We start from the raw sequence: 17,356 nt of genomic DNA, 5'->3' as shown, positions 1-17,356 counted from the left end.
ATGTCCATGGTGCATGCTTTAAAAATAAATGAGCAGCACTCGAAAACCAACAAATGTGAGGTGAGCTGATGAGCTGCACAGAGAAATGTAACATCTGGATAATACCATATTTAAGGAGAACCGCTACTTTCTTTTCTTTGTTTTTATTCTAACATGGTCAGTGTGTGTACCAATAAAAACATCTCTTATGAGCTGTTTAAGACACTTTAAAATACTTTTTCTGCTATTAATAATTAAGCCACCAGCAAATGTCTGAAGATATGACTGTATTCGAGCCCTATTCACTAAACCCTCTGCTTGTTCCCTGACAGGCCAGATGACTCTGAGGACACAGCATGTTCAGGACTCCAAGATGGGCTTTGTAATCAATGCAATATACTCAATGGCCTATGGGCTCCACAACATGCAGCTGTCACTGTGCCCAGGCTATGTGGGCCTCTGTGATGCCATGAGGCCCATAGATGGTCGGAAACTCCTGGAATCCCTCATGAAGACAAACTTTACCGGGGTCTCTGGGGACATGATCTTGTTTGATGAGAATGGTGACTCACCAGGAAGGTAAAGTTGACATTTGTCAAACTGTTTATTAAATCTATTTTTTTTTAAATGTATATTTTTTATGGCATTTCAAGTTAAAGATGCGGACTTTCAGGTGTAAAGCTTCCTGCATGAATTTGTATTTTCATCTCTACCATTTTAAGGTATTATTATTTAAAACAAACTATGAGACCTTTCTGTTTGTAGACCAAGATGTCCTCCACAGCCTATTTCTCTCTTTATTTCAGTGTTGAAAGGTATGTGTTTGGTTGAACTATAAACAATTACAGCAGACATAGTACTTTTATTAAGAAAGCTAAAAAATATCAGAAATATTGTATTGATATGTCTGGGATTTTTTTTTCATCAGAATTATTAAAAACCTGCTTACTTAGCTTCCAAATGAAACCTTTCCACTTGCATAACACACTAAGCTATCAATCCATACTGTGCTGCTCTAAGACAAATTGAATTTAAACAAAGCTTCTTTTGCTGGTAACATACATACATATGTATAAATACATCTATGAAATATAAGACAAGTTTTTCTATAACATATGTATCCATATAAAGGCACATTAAAAAGATTCATGTGGTGGGATTTTTATGGGTTTCTGCCTACTGAATTTTCAGAGGATGAACAGCAAGTGTGATAGTATTCAAAATATATTTATTCCCTATATTTCAATGGGTTTCCTGTCTCGTTCACTGCTTTTGCTTCAGTATTTGAGATAGCCCTTTATGTCCACATTACTGGGAGGTTTTTAAAATCTTTGTTATGATACCATATAAACAGATGACTAAAGGGAAAATTTTTTTCCTGTACACTCATTTAAATTTTGTCTTCTCCCACTAATGTGAACTGAAAAGAAAGCATTAACTTCCTAGTAGAAATGGGTAGGAAAGTTTGAACTCATTGGTCAAAATATTTGGACATATCCAAAAATTTCTGCAATTTCAAAGCTGATATTTTTCCTTATTTTATTGCAAACCTGTATAGTCAGCATTCTCCCCAAAAGCAAGCAGGACAGCCACCTACACAGCAGTCTGTGTCTGTTTCCGGAGACACAAATTTTCGAATTCTTCAGACTAGAACTCTAAGAAAGGGCACTCTGAGTTGGTAGGAGAACAAAGACACAAACTGGCAGAAACCTAGGAAAATTTCAGGTGGAAATTTGTTTCCAGAGCTTTTTTAGCATGAGGAAGGCTGTCTTCTGCTAAACATTTCTATTTTTACAAATAGCTGAATTTTGAAGAAAAGTGTTAAGTCTGAATTTTTCTGACCAAATTATTTTTAAAAGATTTGTCTCAGACTTCCTTAAAAGTTTAAAGTAAAAGTTTCCTTTTGGTTTTAAGGGTGCTTAGATGCAGTGGGCTGCATCTAACCCTATTCCAGTCAGTTTTGCTTGTTTCTTGTGTAAAAATGACTGCAATGAGTGATGTGTGGCCTGCCAAAAACAAGTATGTGACATGACAGCATCAATTACAATATCTAAGTATTACAAAGAGATCTTTTGCTTTACCTTTTCCTCATGTTGGCATTCTTAACAATAATAATTTAACACCATTTGTTGCAAGGAATTTAATTTAATATCTTGGATATTTTTAAATTCTAAGATGATGAAGAAATTATATCACGTGCAGTCATTTGCTCAGTCACAACTGGATATAAGTATTTCCCTGAAGAGCATGGGGACACCATGTTGAATGTGCGCCTCAGGATAGCCCAACGTTAAGAAAGTCCAGCTTCCCTGGATTTGTGTGATATTTGGGTCTACTCAAACTAAAGGACTGTGTATGGTTACAAAGCGGGCTCAGATTTTGTTTTCTTTTGAATCACAGTTCTTTGTTTCCTCTTGTCCGACAACAGTTACATAGCTAAATCCAGTCTATGTGCTGAGGTCAGACAACATCGAGTCAAACTTTACTCTTTCATGATTAAGAAGACTTTGTGGGAAGCTCCATTTCTAACTTCCAGGTTTTGAGTAGTGTATAGTCTTTTAAGCGCTGTCAAACACTATTTGCAAGACCTTGGAGATGGTGCAGTCATACTGGAACTACTCATCTGCCCTGTTCACTTTCACTGATAACTGCATCTTCACTTTGTAAAACAGGAATTTAAATCCTCACAGCTGTACTGTGACGGTGGTGTTAAGCAGGAAATCAGAACATATAAAGCCTTTCTGACCTAGAAAGCTCAGAATTTTGATGTAGAGCAAAAAGGTTTTGATATTATACAACAGATGATTAATCCCACAAGATACTGTGAATCCTGGCCCTATTCCAAAGTCCTTTATGTCTACGTTGAGTTTTAAGCAGACAGACAGTCTAGTTTAGGGCCTGTTTTATGTGAGACAGGAGAGAAGGAAAAAAAAATTAGTATGGAAGCCCTGATTCCTCAGGAAGAAAACTACTATCTGAAAATACTATCAAAACTCTAAAGAAGAAATTGAGGAGGCAAGAGCAGGCAAGAAAAAACAAGATGCTGATGTTTTGACTGTGCTACCAGTAGAATATGTATTCTCAGCAACTTCATAGCACTTCTGTTTTGAAACAAGTATTTTGCACAGTGATTAGAGCACTGCTGGAAATGTGTTATTGTACCATCTGGTGTCTCCTATCCTAAAGTGACAAACTGTCCCTGTATTATCTCAAGGAACCTCCAGGGAACCTGTGACTCATGAACTTCCACTATAGCAATGGACTTACTGAATCTGGCTATTTCTACCCATCCATCAATGCTTTTCTCCACAGAGAAGAGAGACAAATCTTACTGAGACAATGCTATATTAAATTTATTAGGTTCCTTTCCAGTATTCCCCTTGTGATGTATGCATGGAACTACTAGTGGGGAGATCACTGGTTTAGGTTCTGTGTTCTGTCAAGCACTGGCAGTACTTTTGTTTTTCTGTCCATGAAACCCTAAACTGAAAGCTTTAACAAAGTTATACTCATAGGTGTGTTGCAATGTTCAACAGTGCTGAATAATGGCTCTACAGCGGCTTCTGGACTAAATTTTTGGATAGTCTGTTTAGTCCTTGACAAACTATGGCTGTGAGCCTCAGGAAAAGGTTTATAACCATGTGAAAAAGTCTGTTTCTTTGGGTTTGTGCTTGTGTTATCTGCACTCAATTATTTTGTGTCAATCTGGAATTCATATCTCCAGTTTGGAGGAAGTCATTGTTGAAGCTATGGACATTGCTTTCTTTATAGAAGATGAAAAGTGAAATATTTCAAAATCCAGAAATCTCATAAATTTTTCATTCTACCTGTGCTCATTTCTTCTTCTTTGGAAAGACTCAGGATCAATATAATATGTGTAATATCACATTGTCCATTCAGTCAGACTCCACTTTCATTTCCTTTCAGAGGCTGCTTGCAGTCCTGATCCTGCCCCGGGTGTGATTTTGACATTGAATCCCTGCTGTACCATAGTTGTTCTACTGTGACAGACTTTTTCTTGATTCAAAGCACCCTGAGATCCACGGATGGACAATATTATAAAACAACTTTACTGTAATATTTTTTATGTCAGCATGGGAAAAATATTAATGTTAGATATAGTATGGCTACTGCTTGTTAGTCTTAAAAGTGTTTCCTCAAAACTTAAGAGAGATAATCTGTGCATCTGTTGTGGCTTAACCCCAGCCAACAACCAACCTTGCAGCTGCTTGCTCAGTCCTGCACAAACAGAATCGGGGAGAGAACTGAAAGAGCAAGAGCTAGAAAATTCATGGGTTGAGAAAAAGACAGTTTAATAAGAAAAGAAGAAGCTGTGAACACAAGGAAAGCAAACCAAGAAATTCTTTCGTTTCTTCCTGGGCAGGCAGGTGTTCAGCCATCTCCAAGAGAACAGGGCCCCATCATGCATAATGGTGACCTGGGGAGACAAATGCCACAACTCCAAACATCCCCTCCTTCTTCTGTCTTCCTCCTACTTCATATACTGAGTATGATGTCATATGGTCTGGAATACTCCTTGGGTCACTTGGAGTCAGCAGAGTCTCCTCTCAACTTCCCATTCATTCCCAACCTCCTTGACAACGTGACAGTGCAAAAAGGCCTTGGCCCTGTTTAAATTCTGCTCAGCAATAACAAAAACATCTCTATATTATAAACTGCTTTCAGCACAAATCCAAAACACAACCCCATACCAGCCACTGTGAAGAAAATTAACTCTACTCCAACCAAACCCAGCACAGTGTCTTACTTAAGAGATTGTTTGATTTAATGAGCATTTTTCTCCTCATCTGTAGATTGAACTTCATAAATTACACTCTTACAATACCACTCTTAATGCAACCCTGTCTATATGCTTTCCTTTCAGGACTAATTTGGTGCCTACTGACAAGAAAAAGATGTCTCCTTATTTATGAACAAGACAGCTTTTCTAAAGCCAAGATTGTCTTGACCTTCTTAGTCTACATTGTTTTGTTTTCTATCAGTGAATTTCATATCGCTTAGACAGATTAATACCAAATCCACTAAAGAGGAGATAAAGAAAAGCATGACATCTTTTTTCTCAGGAGCTGCCCAATTTTTCAAACATGCCCTACAAAAAAGTGCTGAAAGAACAGGCCTGTAAGGCAGAAAGGTGGGCTGGTGTTCAGAAGTAGGAGGAAGTGAGTCCTACATGGCTCCAGAGACTTCCTGCAAGACTCTGTGGGAGCTGAAGAGAAAGTAGGAGGAAGAAGAACATAAAACTGAAAACTCTGATCATCTCTATCTTTGACCCAAAAGCAGCCTAGGACTGAGTCATGAGTACTTTCTCTCTTCCCCACCATACTGTACAAGGAATTAAATGTGTTTTGATCACCAAGGAATTACATAAAAAATGGTTGTGTGGATGGGAAGGACCAGCATTTGCTGCTGCAATGTTGGAGAAGAGAAAGGAGAAAGAAAAAAAAAACAATAAAAAGCAAACAAAGAAAACACCCCAGATTAACATACGAAGGAAAAGCAAAGTTATGCTATCACAAAAATGATTGTGAGATACTCAAGGGCAAGCATAATTTTTTAATTGTTTCTTCTTTATTTCAATATGCTTGATTTTTGACTCTATGATGTTCCTTTAATTTGAAATATTTCATGATGTTCTCCTCAACTAAGCTATGTCTTTCCTTTCTGTTTCCAAAGATATGAAATCATGAATTTTAAACAAATGGGGAAGGACTACTTTGATTATATCAATGTTGGCAGCTGGGACAATGGTGAGCTGAAAATGGACGATGATGAAATATGGTCAGAGAAAAGTAATATCATCAGATCTGTGTGCAGTGAACCCTGTGAAAAAGGCCAAATAAAGGTAAATATTTTCTTCATTTGCTTCAGTCTCAAAATTTAAAATTTGCACAGCCTCAAAATTTAAAAGCAAGTTTTTTCTTGACCTCTACATGGAGACAGTATCCCACACCTTAATTAAAATGTACAGACTTATGTATCTAGTTCTTACTCTTATTATAATCATCTCACTATTTTCATAAGCTGCCATTTTCTTGACTCCTATATCTGTGGACTGCTGGTTTGTTTTTTGTTTTTTTTTTTACTTATATTCTAAATGCTTTCAAACAGGTATTGTTTGGAGGCTTTTTGCTACATGTTTTTACAGCACCTGATTCAGTGGAGTGCAAATCCCTGACTGGGACTTGTCAGTTCAATTGCAGGTAAATTATAAAAAATAATTGCTACTATTTCAGTGCTAGACATACTCACCCAGACTGGAACATTATTAATCAGACCTTAAGTCTGTGGTATCATCAGAGAACATCAACTACTACCACTACTTCAAACTTCAGGAAATATAGGTAACATATTTTTTAATCATACCTGTTTTACTGCTTCTTTGTTCCCCAGATTTCTGATTTTTCCTTCCTCCCTTTCCATGCTGCAGTAAGTAGGGAGCATAGATGAGTCAATATATTAATTATACACTATTTTCCTTCAGCATCCCATGACACTTCCTGAAGAACAGTTAAAATACTGCAAGTCCTTGTCTTACCTTGCAGTCATTTATATAAAAACCAGTGGAATGAGGGGATGGGTACGTTCAATTGTAAAAAAATCAGGTGCAATTTGTGACAAGTCTCTCTGGAAGCTCACTTTACTCATGTGTTAGAACAGCATGACTGAAAATTGGGAAGCAGCTGCAAAGAGGAGCTGATGGGAGCATGACCAATCTCTGCAACACAAACTGAATCTCTTTAGTCTGAGTTTTACAGAATTTTAGGACACGGTCATCATGTTTAATTCACTAATTAGTCTTTGGCAGGGTCATTTAGGTGAGTTTCATCAGACTAATTGCATTTGTCTCCTGTGTAAGCATAAGGAATTATGTCAGATTTATGAATAACATGCTATTCCAGATGAGGAATCATCTCATCCTTGTGTAGGCTTTGAAAACAGTTAAGATCAAGCTTGGTACAGAACGACTTCTTTCTCTTCATTGACAGTAGAAGACACCCAGATAGGACAGTTGGTTCTGATGAGAATACACCTGCAGACACATAAAGGCAGGTGGGATGCATTACTCCCACAGTCACTAAATACAGGTCTGTGGTTAGCCTGCTCCCAGCATGAAGTCATAAAGGGTGAGGATAGAGGTGGACAAACAGCTAACATCTTTAGAACTGCATGGCTCTGAGCTCCTCTATGATCTGTTGTCACACCACAGGTGAAGGGAAGTATCTTTTGGTCTTCATTAACACAGTCTCCTTGCACCTTCTGCCCATGCTCCCAAGGATTCTCTCAAGAGGATCCTTCACTGTGAAGCCAAGTCATCACACACTTAAATATATGCTTGAAGTCCTGTGTCTGAAATGTTCTGTTTGCTCCTCATTAGGTTATTGATTATAAATCTCAACGTTTACCTCACAGTCTTTATCTTTGTGGTCTTCACAGATGATGATGGCAGTTTGACCCTACCAAGCTCTGTGGTGGTTTTCCTGCAAACATCTGTGTGACTGACTTATTATGGGGGATTTTGAAACATTGAATGTAATGCTATCCAACATTCACCAACAGTTGGTGAATCCATTCACAGGACTTGATGAAATCCAAATACAACCCAACTCTATACTTTTGAAATTGTGTGGATATATGATTATTCAAATAAATAGGTTCAAAGGTTCAAAGAATTTCCCAGATGACAATGCAAAAGGAATTTTTTTTTTTTTAAGAGAATCATTTGTGTTAAAAGGGACAGAAAATATTTGTTTACAGTTAAGTGATACAACAAAGAATTCTTGAGGAAATTAAAAATAAAAGGATGAATAAATTGCTGGCTAAGCAATTTAACACAAAAAGAGTGACTTTGTGTCTTGAAGAACAATTATCTTGATTTCTAGAGAAGGATATATAATCCTTCTCTGGTAGTGCTGGGTGAGAAATTATCAGTGTACCAGTGTCCTGACTGATTTGTCGAATTCCAAGTATTTTACAGAAGATCTTCATTTGCTGGAAAGTTACACAAAAAGTGTAAATTAATTGTTCATAAAAATTTTTAGGTATTGTGATAATGACAGAGGGTTTCTATTTTGCAATTTAATTTTCTTGACTATTTTATGCAAATAAAATTATGGATTTTTATAATGTGTCAAGGTTATCAAAATATGTCTCTAGAAATCAGTACAAACTTTCTAAAATTTTCTTTTCCCAAATACAAGAAATTTTGTCATTTCTTCAACTTTTCATTCTATTTCAAAATGAAAGAAATCCCAAGATATTATTTATTCTGAAGGACAGATATTCTATTTTGCTAGTAGATCTAGTCCCAAATCTTGCAGAATAAATCACTTATGCTTTTCTAGCCTTTCCATCAGCTTAGCTGTTTTGGTGTGCTGTTTTCCTTTTCATACTCTACAATTTAAGAAAAAATAAAAACCAGACCACAAAATTTTAAGTTTTTGAAGTCCTCATATTGCTGATAAAAATTACATAATTTCCTTTTAGTCACTGCAGTATTGCAAAGAGCAATCCCATTCTTTTTTGATTATGCTCCTTTACATGTTTGTTTTGGGTTTTTTTTAATTAAAATTGCAATAAAGGCATTTGGCTTTGAATACACTTTCTAAATTTGTCATTGCAAAAGATAAAAAAGTCAACCTACTTCTTATGCTATAATTGGGAATATTTGTTTTTAAACTGTTTGGGAAGAGCAGAGAAACTGGGAATACTTTATTTCAAAAAAAAGACATATTGACAAGAAGCACAGATGTTCCCAGAGATGATAAATAAGGATCTTGAAAAATCTGCATTTCAATCCTAAGCATGCAATAACATTTGATAGTAAATTCTGAAATGAGAAATCGGGTCAGATGTTAGAATGGAGACAGATAAGATTCTCATCCTTAAATGGTAATTAGCAATGCAGTAGTGAAATAATTCTGGAAAAGGAAAGTTCGGTTTGATGTCTGGAAAAATCAGTTTTAATAAATCACTCACTATTGGATGAAAAATAAGCACCCAAAAGTCTTTGGGTAAAGAACCCTTGGGGATGTAATGCTGTTGACATGATTCTCTGTATGGACCTCATTAGAGTAAATTATGTCTTCAATATCATGCCCTGGGTTTTGTAGGCACATTGACATCTGTGGAGCTTTGCAAATTCTAAGAGGGCAAAAATCATCTTTTTTGTCATTCTGTACCTCCACTTATACTTCTCTGGGATTGGTGGATTCTTCCTTCTGGTACACACATGATGGGAGAACTGAGAACTTTTGTCAAATTTTATCTATGAAAACATAACATGAAAAAGAACAATAAAATTTTTAAAACCCTTCTATTAAAAAAAATATATTAAAAAATTAAATTAGTAGCTGGGGCAGCATGAATGTGTGTTTATGCTACTAAAACAAATGTCAATTTTTGTCTCAGGTGATCCGAAAAGGGGAAGTGAGTTGCTGTTGGACCTGCACTCCTTGTAAAGAGAACGAATATGTCTCTGACGAATACACATGCAAAGCCTGCCAGCTCGGCTCCTGGCCCAATGAGGACCTCACAGGTAAATGAGATGAGATTGTGCTTGTGTTGTCAATGAAAGTGCTCATCTAATGAGCTGAAGAAGCAAATGGCACATACGGGTGAGTATGAGGATGGTTTTGGTCAGAGGGAACACAGGGACAAAGCTAAAATTTGAACTGAAGCTGATATTTATCTCCTCAACCTGATCCAGGAATTGTTCACATAGCTCAACTCCTTTCTAAAGACCTGAATTACTAGATCTTGAAATTTAAAAAACCAAAAATAAATAATAAAAAAAAGGCCACAATTTTGTATTCAGCCATGTCCTAACCTCTGGTAATACAGATCTTACCCTGCCCCAAATAGATACAGAAACTAAGTGCTTGTCAGAGAAATTATTAAGGAAGATTGCATTTAAGAGTGCTATTATCTTCCCAAGCAGGTAGAGAATAGTGCACTACCTTCTTTTTTAATCTGAAAAGGTTCTGAACTAGGTGCTGTAGTTACTGCTGCTAAAAGCTCGAGTGCTCCAAACAGACTTTCTTTTGTGTTAGTCCTTTGTTCATCAGAGTCTGCTGGAACAGAGTGTTCAACCTTGCCATGGCATAGACCTCTATGCTCCTGCAGAATACCAGTTAGGCTTCTTTGGAGGTAAATTACTGCAACACTCCCACAGCATCTCTTCTTTATGACAAATAAACAGAATTAAAGTATACAAACTTTCAGAGCACAAACCACTTCAAAACACTGTTCAGGGACCTTGTTCTTGCTGTGCCAGGTTTTGTATGGACAAGGGAAGAAAAGAGAGGGTTTTTTCCAGAAGAGGTCACAGACCTGATTTGCATACAGTTTCTATGGATGAGGGGAAAATCTTTGAGGTGTGAGGGAAGACAAAGGAAAACACAGTTTGCTGCATGAATTTATGTAAGTGGGAGAGTGTAAGGCAAGGGTTGGCCTATAGACAGATTTTTATTTATAAAGTTAGTCCTTTCCTGCTTAAGGATTGTTGCCTTCCTATGGTAAATGAGCTAGGCTACCAAATTATTGCAAGAATATCATTTAACCATGAAAATGATGGGGTATTTTTCAGAAAATGTCAAACATGACACTTCCCTGAGAAAAAAAACTTTTCAACTGAGAAAACTGAAAAAGCAGTAAAATGGATTTTCAAGTTCTGCTGCATCTATGCTCCCATAGCCCTGCTCCCCCAGTTCTGCCTCCCCAGGCAACCAGCAATCAGCCAGAAAAGCCTTCTTGTCTCAGGGAAAGCTTTCTTGTGCCAGGAGACTGGAGAAGGGGAGAAAAAGAGAACAGGCTCCATGGGTCCCCAATGCAGAGTATTGGCGGTGGGGTACAATGTCAGGTACACTTCTCAGAAGGTTCCAAACTTACATTGCAGGGACCAGGTTACTGCGCCAGTTCACAACTGGTCAGCTTTTCAGCCTCCAGGGGTCTTGTCTGAGGTGTTATAGATCCCAGCTCATGCCCTTGTTTAGGTGAGCACCTGAGGTTTTACCCAGCATAGGTCAGCTAAAAAAGGAACTGCTGCAAACCAGTTAGGAGAGCATTTGTTCCAAGTGCCACCAGAGAAGCCAGAGAACCAGTGGTGGGAACTGCCCACCGACCTGGGGAAGTTTGAGTAATTAGACCCTAAGCACCATATGTAAGGCAAAGTGGCCCTCAGGCTAAGTGCTTTGAGCTGGCTCCCCAGGACATACGAATTTCCATGATTCAAGCATGACATGGTCTTGTGGGAAGATTCATCTTCTGAAAGTTTCACTTTGCCCTCAGAATGGCAGAGTGGGATGGGTTGGCCCATCAAAAGCTTTTATAGGTTGAATTAATGGTTTTCCACCTATCAGTGAATGTTTTTAAGGAAATCAGTTGTATTTTTACTCAAGCCAACTGATTTGTGTATTACATGAGCAAATATTTTGTGTTTGTTTGCAAAATCACATTTTGCAAACCATTCATCTGGCTACAGTTATGCCTTTTTAGGGACCAAAATCAGTCTGTACACAAAGGAACCCTTGACATCAGCGCCAAGCAATGTTCCTCAGGAGATCTAGCACTTGTTCCTCAGCCAGGCACGAATTTGGTGGGCACTATTCAGAAACTGAACCCCCCCTCTTTGGCCTCCATGAGCACAGCTGATAGAATGTGCCCTCCTAGTAACAGGACACCCATCCCACAGCTTCAGAGCTGCCTAGTCCCCACCCGACTTAATATTGGCATGATGGTTGGATCTTGTCTTATTTAATTTGTATCACAAAGATATTTTTAAAAAACCTATTCCCAGCTTATCCACACAAAATGGTGAGCTGTATTTTTAATGATCATATTTCTAGTGCCAACTTTTGCAGCTTATAAAAAAACTGCCCCTCAATCTTGTTTACAACATAGGATATAGTAATAAATGCGCATAAAAAGTAAGGAGAGGTTGATTTATTTTGTATTCTGGCAAGGAAATTTCCTTTCAGTTTATTAAAGTATACAGCAATCTCCTTGAAATGTCCCTACGTCTGATACTGCAGTATGCTAAGTCTCTTTGCTGCTTGATAAAGCCATTTCCTAGGTAATGTCAGCTCCGCAAGGCTACACATATAAAAAACTCATTAGAATACATCTTCCCTGCATGATCACCTTCAGATGAGAGTCCTGTAAATTTATCAGCCACGCACCTGAAATGGCTTTCAACACAGAGCTGCACCTCACTGTTTGCCAGAGATCTGATCTTGGATAAAAACTTATTTGGAACCCTTTCTTGGCTCACATAACAAAACATTGCTCCATCTTTCTTATGTTCAGTGATCAGCATCAGTTTTGTGTCACAAACATCACTAAATAAAATATGTAATGGCAGGGATGTTACTGACAGAAAGGAAGAGAGATTAATGTATTTTTTAAGCCACCTATGGAATATCAGAATTCAGATGCAGCAGGGGAGAAGACAGAAGGGATGTAATATGTGTAGGAAAACAAAGTTATTCTCAGAACAGAAAAAGACACTGAAGTTCTGAAGTACAGAAAGGCAGAGGGTGTCTCCAAAAGTAGTGGAAAAGGCAAGAGGGAACAAGAGTTTCTCTTGATTAAATCAGTTACTGGAAAATGTCTCCATCTAGAAGTGAAGCTGAGGCAAAAAAGGGAATATTAACTGTCCATATTTTATTTCGTCACAAGTTTCAGATTGCTTTCGCATGCAATATTCCCCAGGGATCAGGCTCCTCCTTGGACAAAAACCTAGCAAGTCTCTTCCTTTTCTTCAGATTTATATGTGCTATCCCAACATGTACCACAAGTAATTTTCCTCCTCCTGGTTTAGTATCAAGTTATGCTTCCCAATCTGCTGTAGCTCCCCTATGCCCCCACGTGTTGTGTTGGAAACATCCATACAATACAGCACCAATTTGCACATTAGCATGGCCAGCATGGCTGAGACACGGACTCAGTTACAGCAGGAGGAACTCAGTGGTTTAAGTCCAGAAGTATATGCCAGCCACTCCACTCTTCCTCAAAGCCCTTCTTTGCACTATATTCACAGCAGGAGGAAGAGAAACAGGTGCCCCGCAAGTTTAGATACAAATGGAGGGATTTTCTTGATGCTAAGACAAATGCTGATGCTAATTTTTCTGTATCTTGAGGAGAATCTGAGGATGTGGCCTTCTGCATTCAAAAATGGTGCTCTAGAAAGACCAAAAAAATTTTGTTCAATGCCTCAGAGCTTTTCCAGTGTATGTAGGAACACTTGGTTCAGTTACCACTATCATTTAAGGACATTATTGAGGCGAGAGAGAAGCAACTATTCTCTCTTTCTGACATTCAGGGACAGCATACAACAATACCAAAACCAAAGTTTTGTCCAGTGACCTCAGGAATGGCAAGAAAATTAGATTATATTAGATTATATTAATTAGATTAAATTAGATTATATTAATTTCAGTGACAATTGGATTATTTTCAGGTTGTATTGATATTTTTCTTAGTCTCTGTGTATTCCAAATATGCCGACTATTTGATTTTCTTAATTTGATTCCCATGAGAATAGGAGCTTAACTATTTTACACCTCTTGAAATGTTTTCTTTGCCATTCAAGGGTGAGTACATATCAGAAATATTTATTTTTACTATAGTTACAAAAACTCTTTCACCAAATAAAGTACAGTAAAGCCAGATAGCACTGTCATGATTTTGCTGCCCATCTGGAAGTGACAGATAAGAGCTGGATTATCCAAAAAACCCTTGGATAGAAAGGACTGAAAAATGTGCATCCCAGCTCTAATTGACACAACAACCATTTCACAGAGCTCTGACAGCACTTTGCTGTATCCCATTTGGCCTGTACCGGTCTGGATTCCTCACTGAGGACCACTGCCTCCCTCACCCTGGGGGCATTGCTTGTACAGGCAGCAAGAGCCAAGAAGAACAGACAGTGCTGGGGGCTGCTGCTGTCTTGGCTCCTGGCACTGTATGGGACAGCTCAAATCTGTGGGGCCAAGGACAGGGGCGATGCTTGGCAGTGGAACTCAGTGGATCCCCACAAGGACTTGGTCAGCTCTTCCTGCAGTATGGCAATTCTGGCTGTGGCAGAATCCGTGGGGGTCTGAGCCTCAGTTGTCTCATAAGACTGGAATCTGCCCCTCACCCAAGCAAAAGGTAGCTCATGTCTTGCCCAAAATATTTTCAAAGAACTGCTTGTTGCCATCGGGCTGCTTTCTTGTATTCCCTCTTGCAATAATTTTGCAGCCATGGGTGATCTCAGCAGTTGTCTGATGCAGGGGAGAACACAATTTAGCCTGTGTTGACATTGATTTTGCTGCTGAAACATTATTAGGATCTTGCTTTTGATCATAATTGTTAAAGCTGTAATTCAGACTGAGGGTAGGAGAATACAATTTTTATCTGGTTTTTTTAGTGTTTTAAATGCACATCAGTAGAGATAATGTCCAGTTTTCACCCTGTTTTCTGCTCCCTTTATTTCTCTTTCCATTTTATTTCTTATTCCAAATGACATTGCCATCAGTCACTCTCACTCTCCTCCTCTTGGAAAAGGTATATGTGGATGAGTCAAGGGTTCAGGTGGCAATATTATGACCAGAATCTCTGTCATTTTCTGCTCCCTTGTTGCTGGGTTTGCAGACTTTTCTTCCCTTGATTGCTTGTTCCAGGTAAGGTGTGAACTTCAGCTTCCAGTCCAGCATGAGCCACACAGCACTTCAGGCTCAAGTGAGCTCATTCAATATTGCTGAGCTCAACAAACAGCTCTTGGAGGCTCCTGGACTGGATGAAGGGGAACTCGCCAACAAAGCCAGAAGGATCCACTTGCAATTGTGCCTTATGTTATGGAAAGTTTGCTTTCGGAACAAAACATTTACAGCACACAGAGCCAGCACTTTTCAGTGAAACTTAAATCAAAACAGTAGAGCTGGCATAAGGAGAGACCTGATTGTTGTAATTCATCAGTTGCTCCCGTCATTCTTCACACTTGTGTAATTAAGGAATAATTTCCCATATGGTCACAAAGTAACTTTAATGTACTATTCTAAGATTCATGGTCTTGCCTCTTACTGCAACGCACAGATTCCACATATTACAGTTACTTGGGACTCAAGCCCCTGAGCTACAGATGTTCCAGCTTTCATGGTTTAAGACGTGACCAATCCCAAATCCTGCCCTGCAGAGGTGAAAAAATACACATATGCACAGTCATCTGCTGCATCCATTGCCTGTGCAAAGCCACCTTTGCTGATAGTTTCAGTAAATGTGCCAGTCTGGGAGCTGCAGCAGCTAAGAAGACACCTCTACGTGCCCTGCTATTGCAGCAAGTTCAAAAGGTCCCAGAAGAGCAAGGCAAAGGACTGCCAACTACAGTAATTTACCATAGCACCAGAACAAAGATCTGACATGTTAAAGTCCTCTCTCCCTTCAGGTGGTCCAGATTCCATGTGAAGGTCAGGGGCCTGATATGTCCCTCAGGACTTTGGAGAGTGTAATCCTCTGGATAATGTTGGGGTTGAAAAAAAATTTATAAAAGCTACCCCATCAGCTTTATGCAGGATTTTGTTCTGATGCTGACATTTTTGCTTCTCAGCTTTCCATATATGTGGAAACCTAAATAACTAATCAAAATAACCCTCTCCCATCTTTTGGGATTATAAGGAGAGAAAAATTCAGAAGCATTAATATAAAATATTTAATTTCATAGCATGAATACACTTTGAATAATGAGTGCTAAATGCCATATGAAGACTCATTCATTACTAAAATGTAGCTAGGTTGTTGTTTGAGTTTCAACCTTGGTGTTCAGACTTCTGATAAACTTGGAAGGATGTCTGAAAAATTACCAAGAAAACAAAATCTTTTTTTAACTGGTCAAACTTGCTGGCCAGGATGCCAAATCCCACTGAAAAAATTTTCTGCCAGTTTTACTCTCCATGCGTAGATTCAGTGAGCTTTACCTCATGATGTTAACTTAAGAGAATTTATTGAATTACCTTCACTTTTCAGAGTGAATCCTATTCACAGTTCCTATTCTGTCAAGTTTACATTTGAAGATAGTTTAGTTATGTATTTTATATTGTCTGCCATGGAAGGGATTTCTCAGTGCTAAGCTAATACATTTTTATGGATGCTGAAGGCATGGTAAAGTCTTGTAGGTGTCAAGGCTATAATAACAGATTAAAATAGTGCTAAGATCAAATCCACAGAAAATATGGTCTATAATACAGTGCTCTATATCTGTAAACTCTTCTCCCAGATGAACTAGTTTTAATGCAGTATGAAAGATCAGAAATAAGGGACAAATTTGCCTCTACAGAAAGAGGACAGTGTACTAACAGACCTACTTAAAGACCTATGGCAGTGGTCAGGCCTTCAAGAGCATTTCCTGTCCTTGTTTATGGCAAAATTTACTCCATCCATGAAGTAGCTGGATGCTTTTCCAAAATATCAGAAGATTTTTTTTTTTTCTCAGAAGATCCTTAGACAACCTTATCTGTATTTTCTTTGTGATTTTTGGTGGTCCTTCGAGAAAACCTTTCCCTAGTGTGTTAAATGGAACTCTGACTTTTTTATATCTGCTCATCTTGCTATTCACATGTGTATCTGGTGTTTTGCTCTGCACTGACTATCTTTCTGGCCAGAAGAGCATAAGGGTAGTTTTATATCAATTTTACTGGGGCTCCAGGCACCCTTGAACACAGAACTACTTGACACCTGCTCCAAATTGGACTGGGTCCAAACAGCCTTTCCACAAGCCAAAGATCACCTTAGTGCCTCAGCACACTGTGGGCACCACAGGACAATACTGCAGGCTTTTTTCCACCTGTTTCCGAGCCAGCTAGGAGAGAAAACTTTCCAGGTGCTTGGTGATGTTGAAGAAGTGTAAGAAGTAGGCTGTGGGGCATTGTCATGGCCATTGACAGGAATGAGTTCTTTTCGTGGTGCCATTTTTCAGCTTTTGTTTTGGTGTAGTCCTGGCCATCAACCCAACATGAACATGCACAGTTCTGTTTTCCCATCTTTCTTTTACTTGATCTAGTTGTCCATTTCTGCAAAGTGCCGTTGGCAGAAACCATTACCTGCAAAACTATTATGTGAAAACTTCACCAATCATTATGTGAAAACTTCACCATTTCATGAAGATTATCCAGTCTTTAAATCTTAATTGAGGAATAAATCATCGCAAAGTTTAGCAATCTCCTTGTAAAGTATACTCAGTGATGGGAAAAATGGGACAAGTTTTCAACTTTTTTCTTAGGTATTTCATCAAGAGAATGTAAAAAGAGTAATAAAGCAAGGAAGGCATGAAATAGTCTGAAACTAATGAGGAACACTTGGTTATGATTCACCTCTGCTACAACGT

At 38.4% G+C, this 17,356-nt stretch overlaps 1 protein-coding gene across 7 annotated transcripts in view; it reads left to right on the top strand.

Annotated features, from left to right (window-relative positions):
- The window catches only part of GRM5 (glutamate metabotropic receptor 5), a 248,284-nt gene that overhangs the window by 197,449 nt on the left and 33,479 nt on the right, over nt 1–17,356 (top strand). For all 7 annotated transcript variants that reach the window (XM_048294511.1, XM_048294510.1, XM_048294512.1 and 4 more), the window contains 3 exons: nt 312–558; nt 5,674–5,842; nt 9,409–9,535. In XM_048294511.1, coding sequence (XP_048150468.1) covers nt 312–558; nt 5,674–5,842; nt 9,409–9,535 — 543 coding nt within the window. The remainder of the gene's footprint in view (nt 1–311; nt 559–5,673; nt 5,843–9,408; nt 9,536–17,356) is intronic.

The sequence above is a fragment of the Corvus hawaiiensis genome, chromosome 2, assembly GCF_020740725.1.
Source record: "Corvus hawaiiensis isolate bCorHaw1 chromosome 2, bCorHaw1.pri.cur, whole genome shotgun sequence".
NCBI classification, from domain to species: Eukaryota; Metazoa; Chordata; class Aves; order Passeriformes; family Corvidae; genus Corvus; species Corvus hawaiiensis.
The sequence above is the reverse complement of the archived record's forward strand: the minus strand, read 5'-3'. Positions and strand labels throughout refer to the sequence as shown.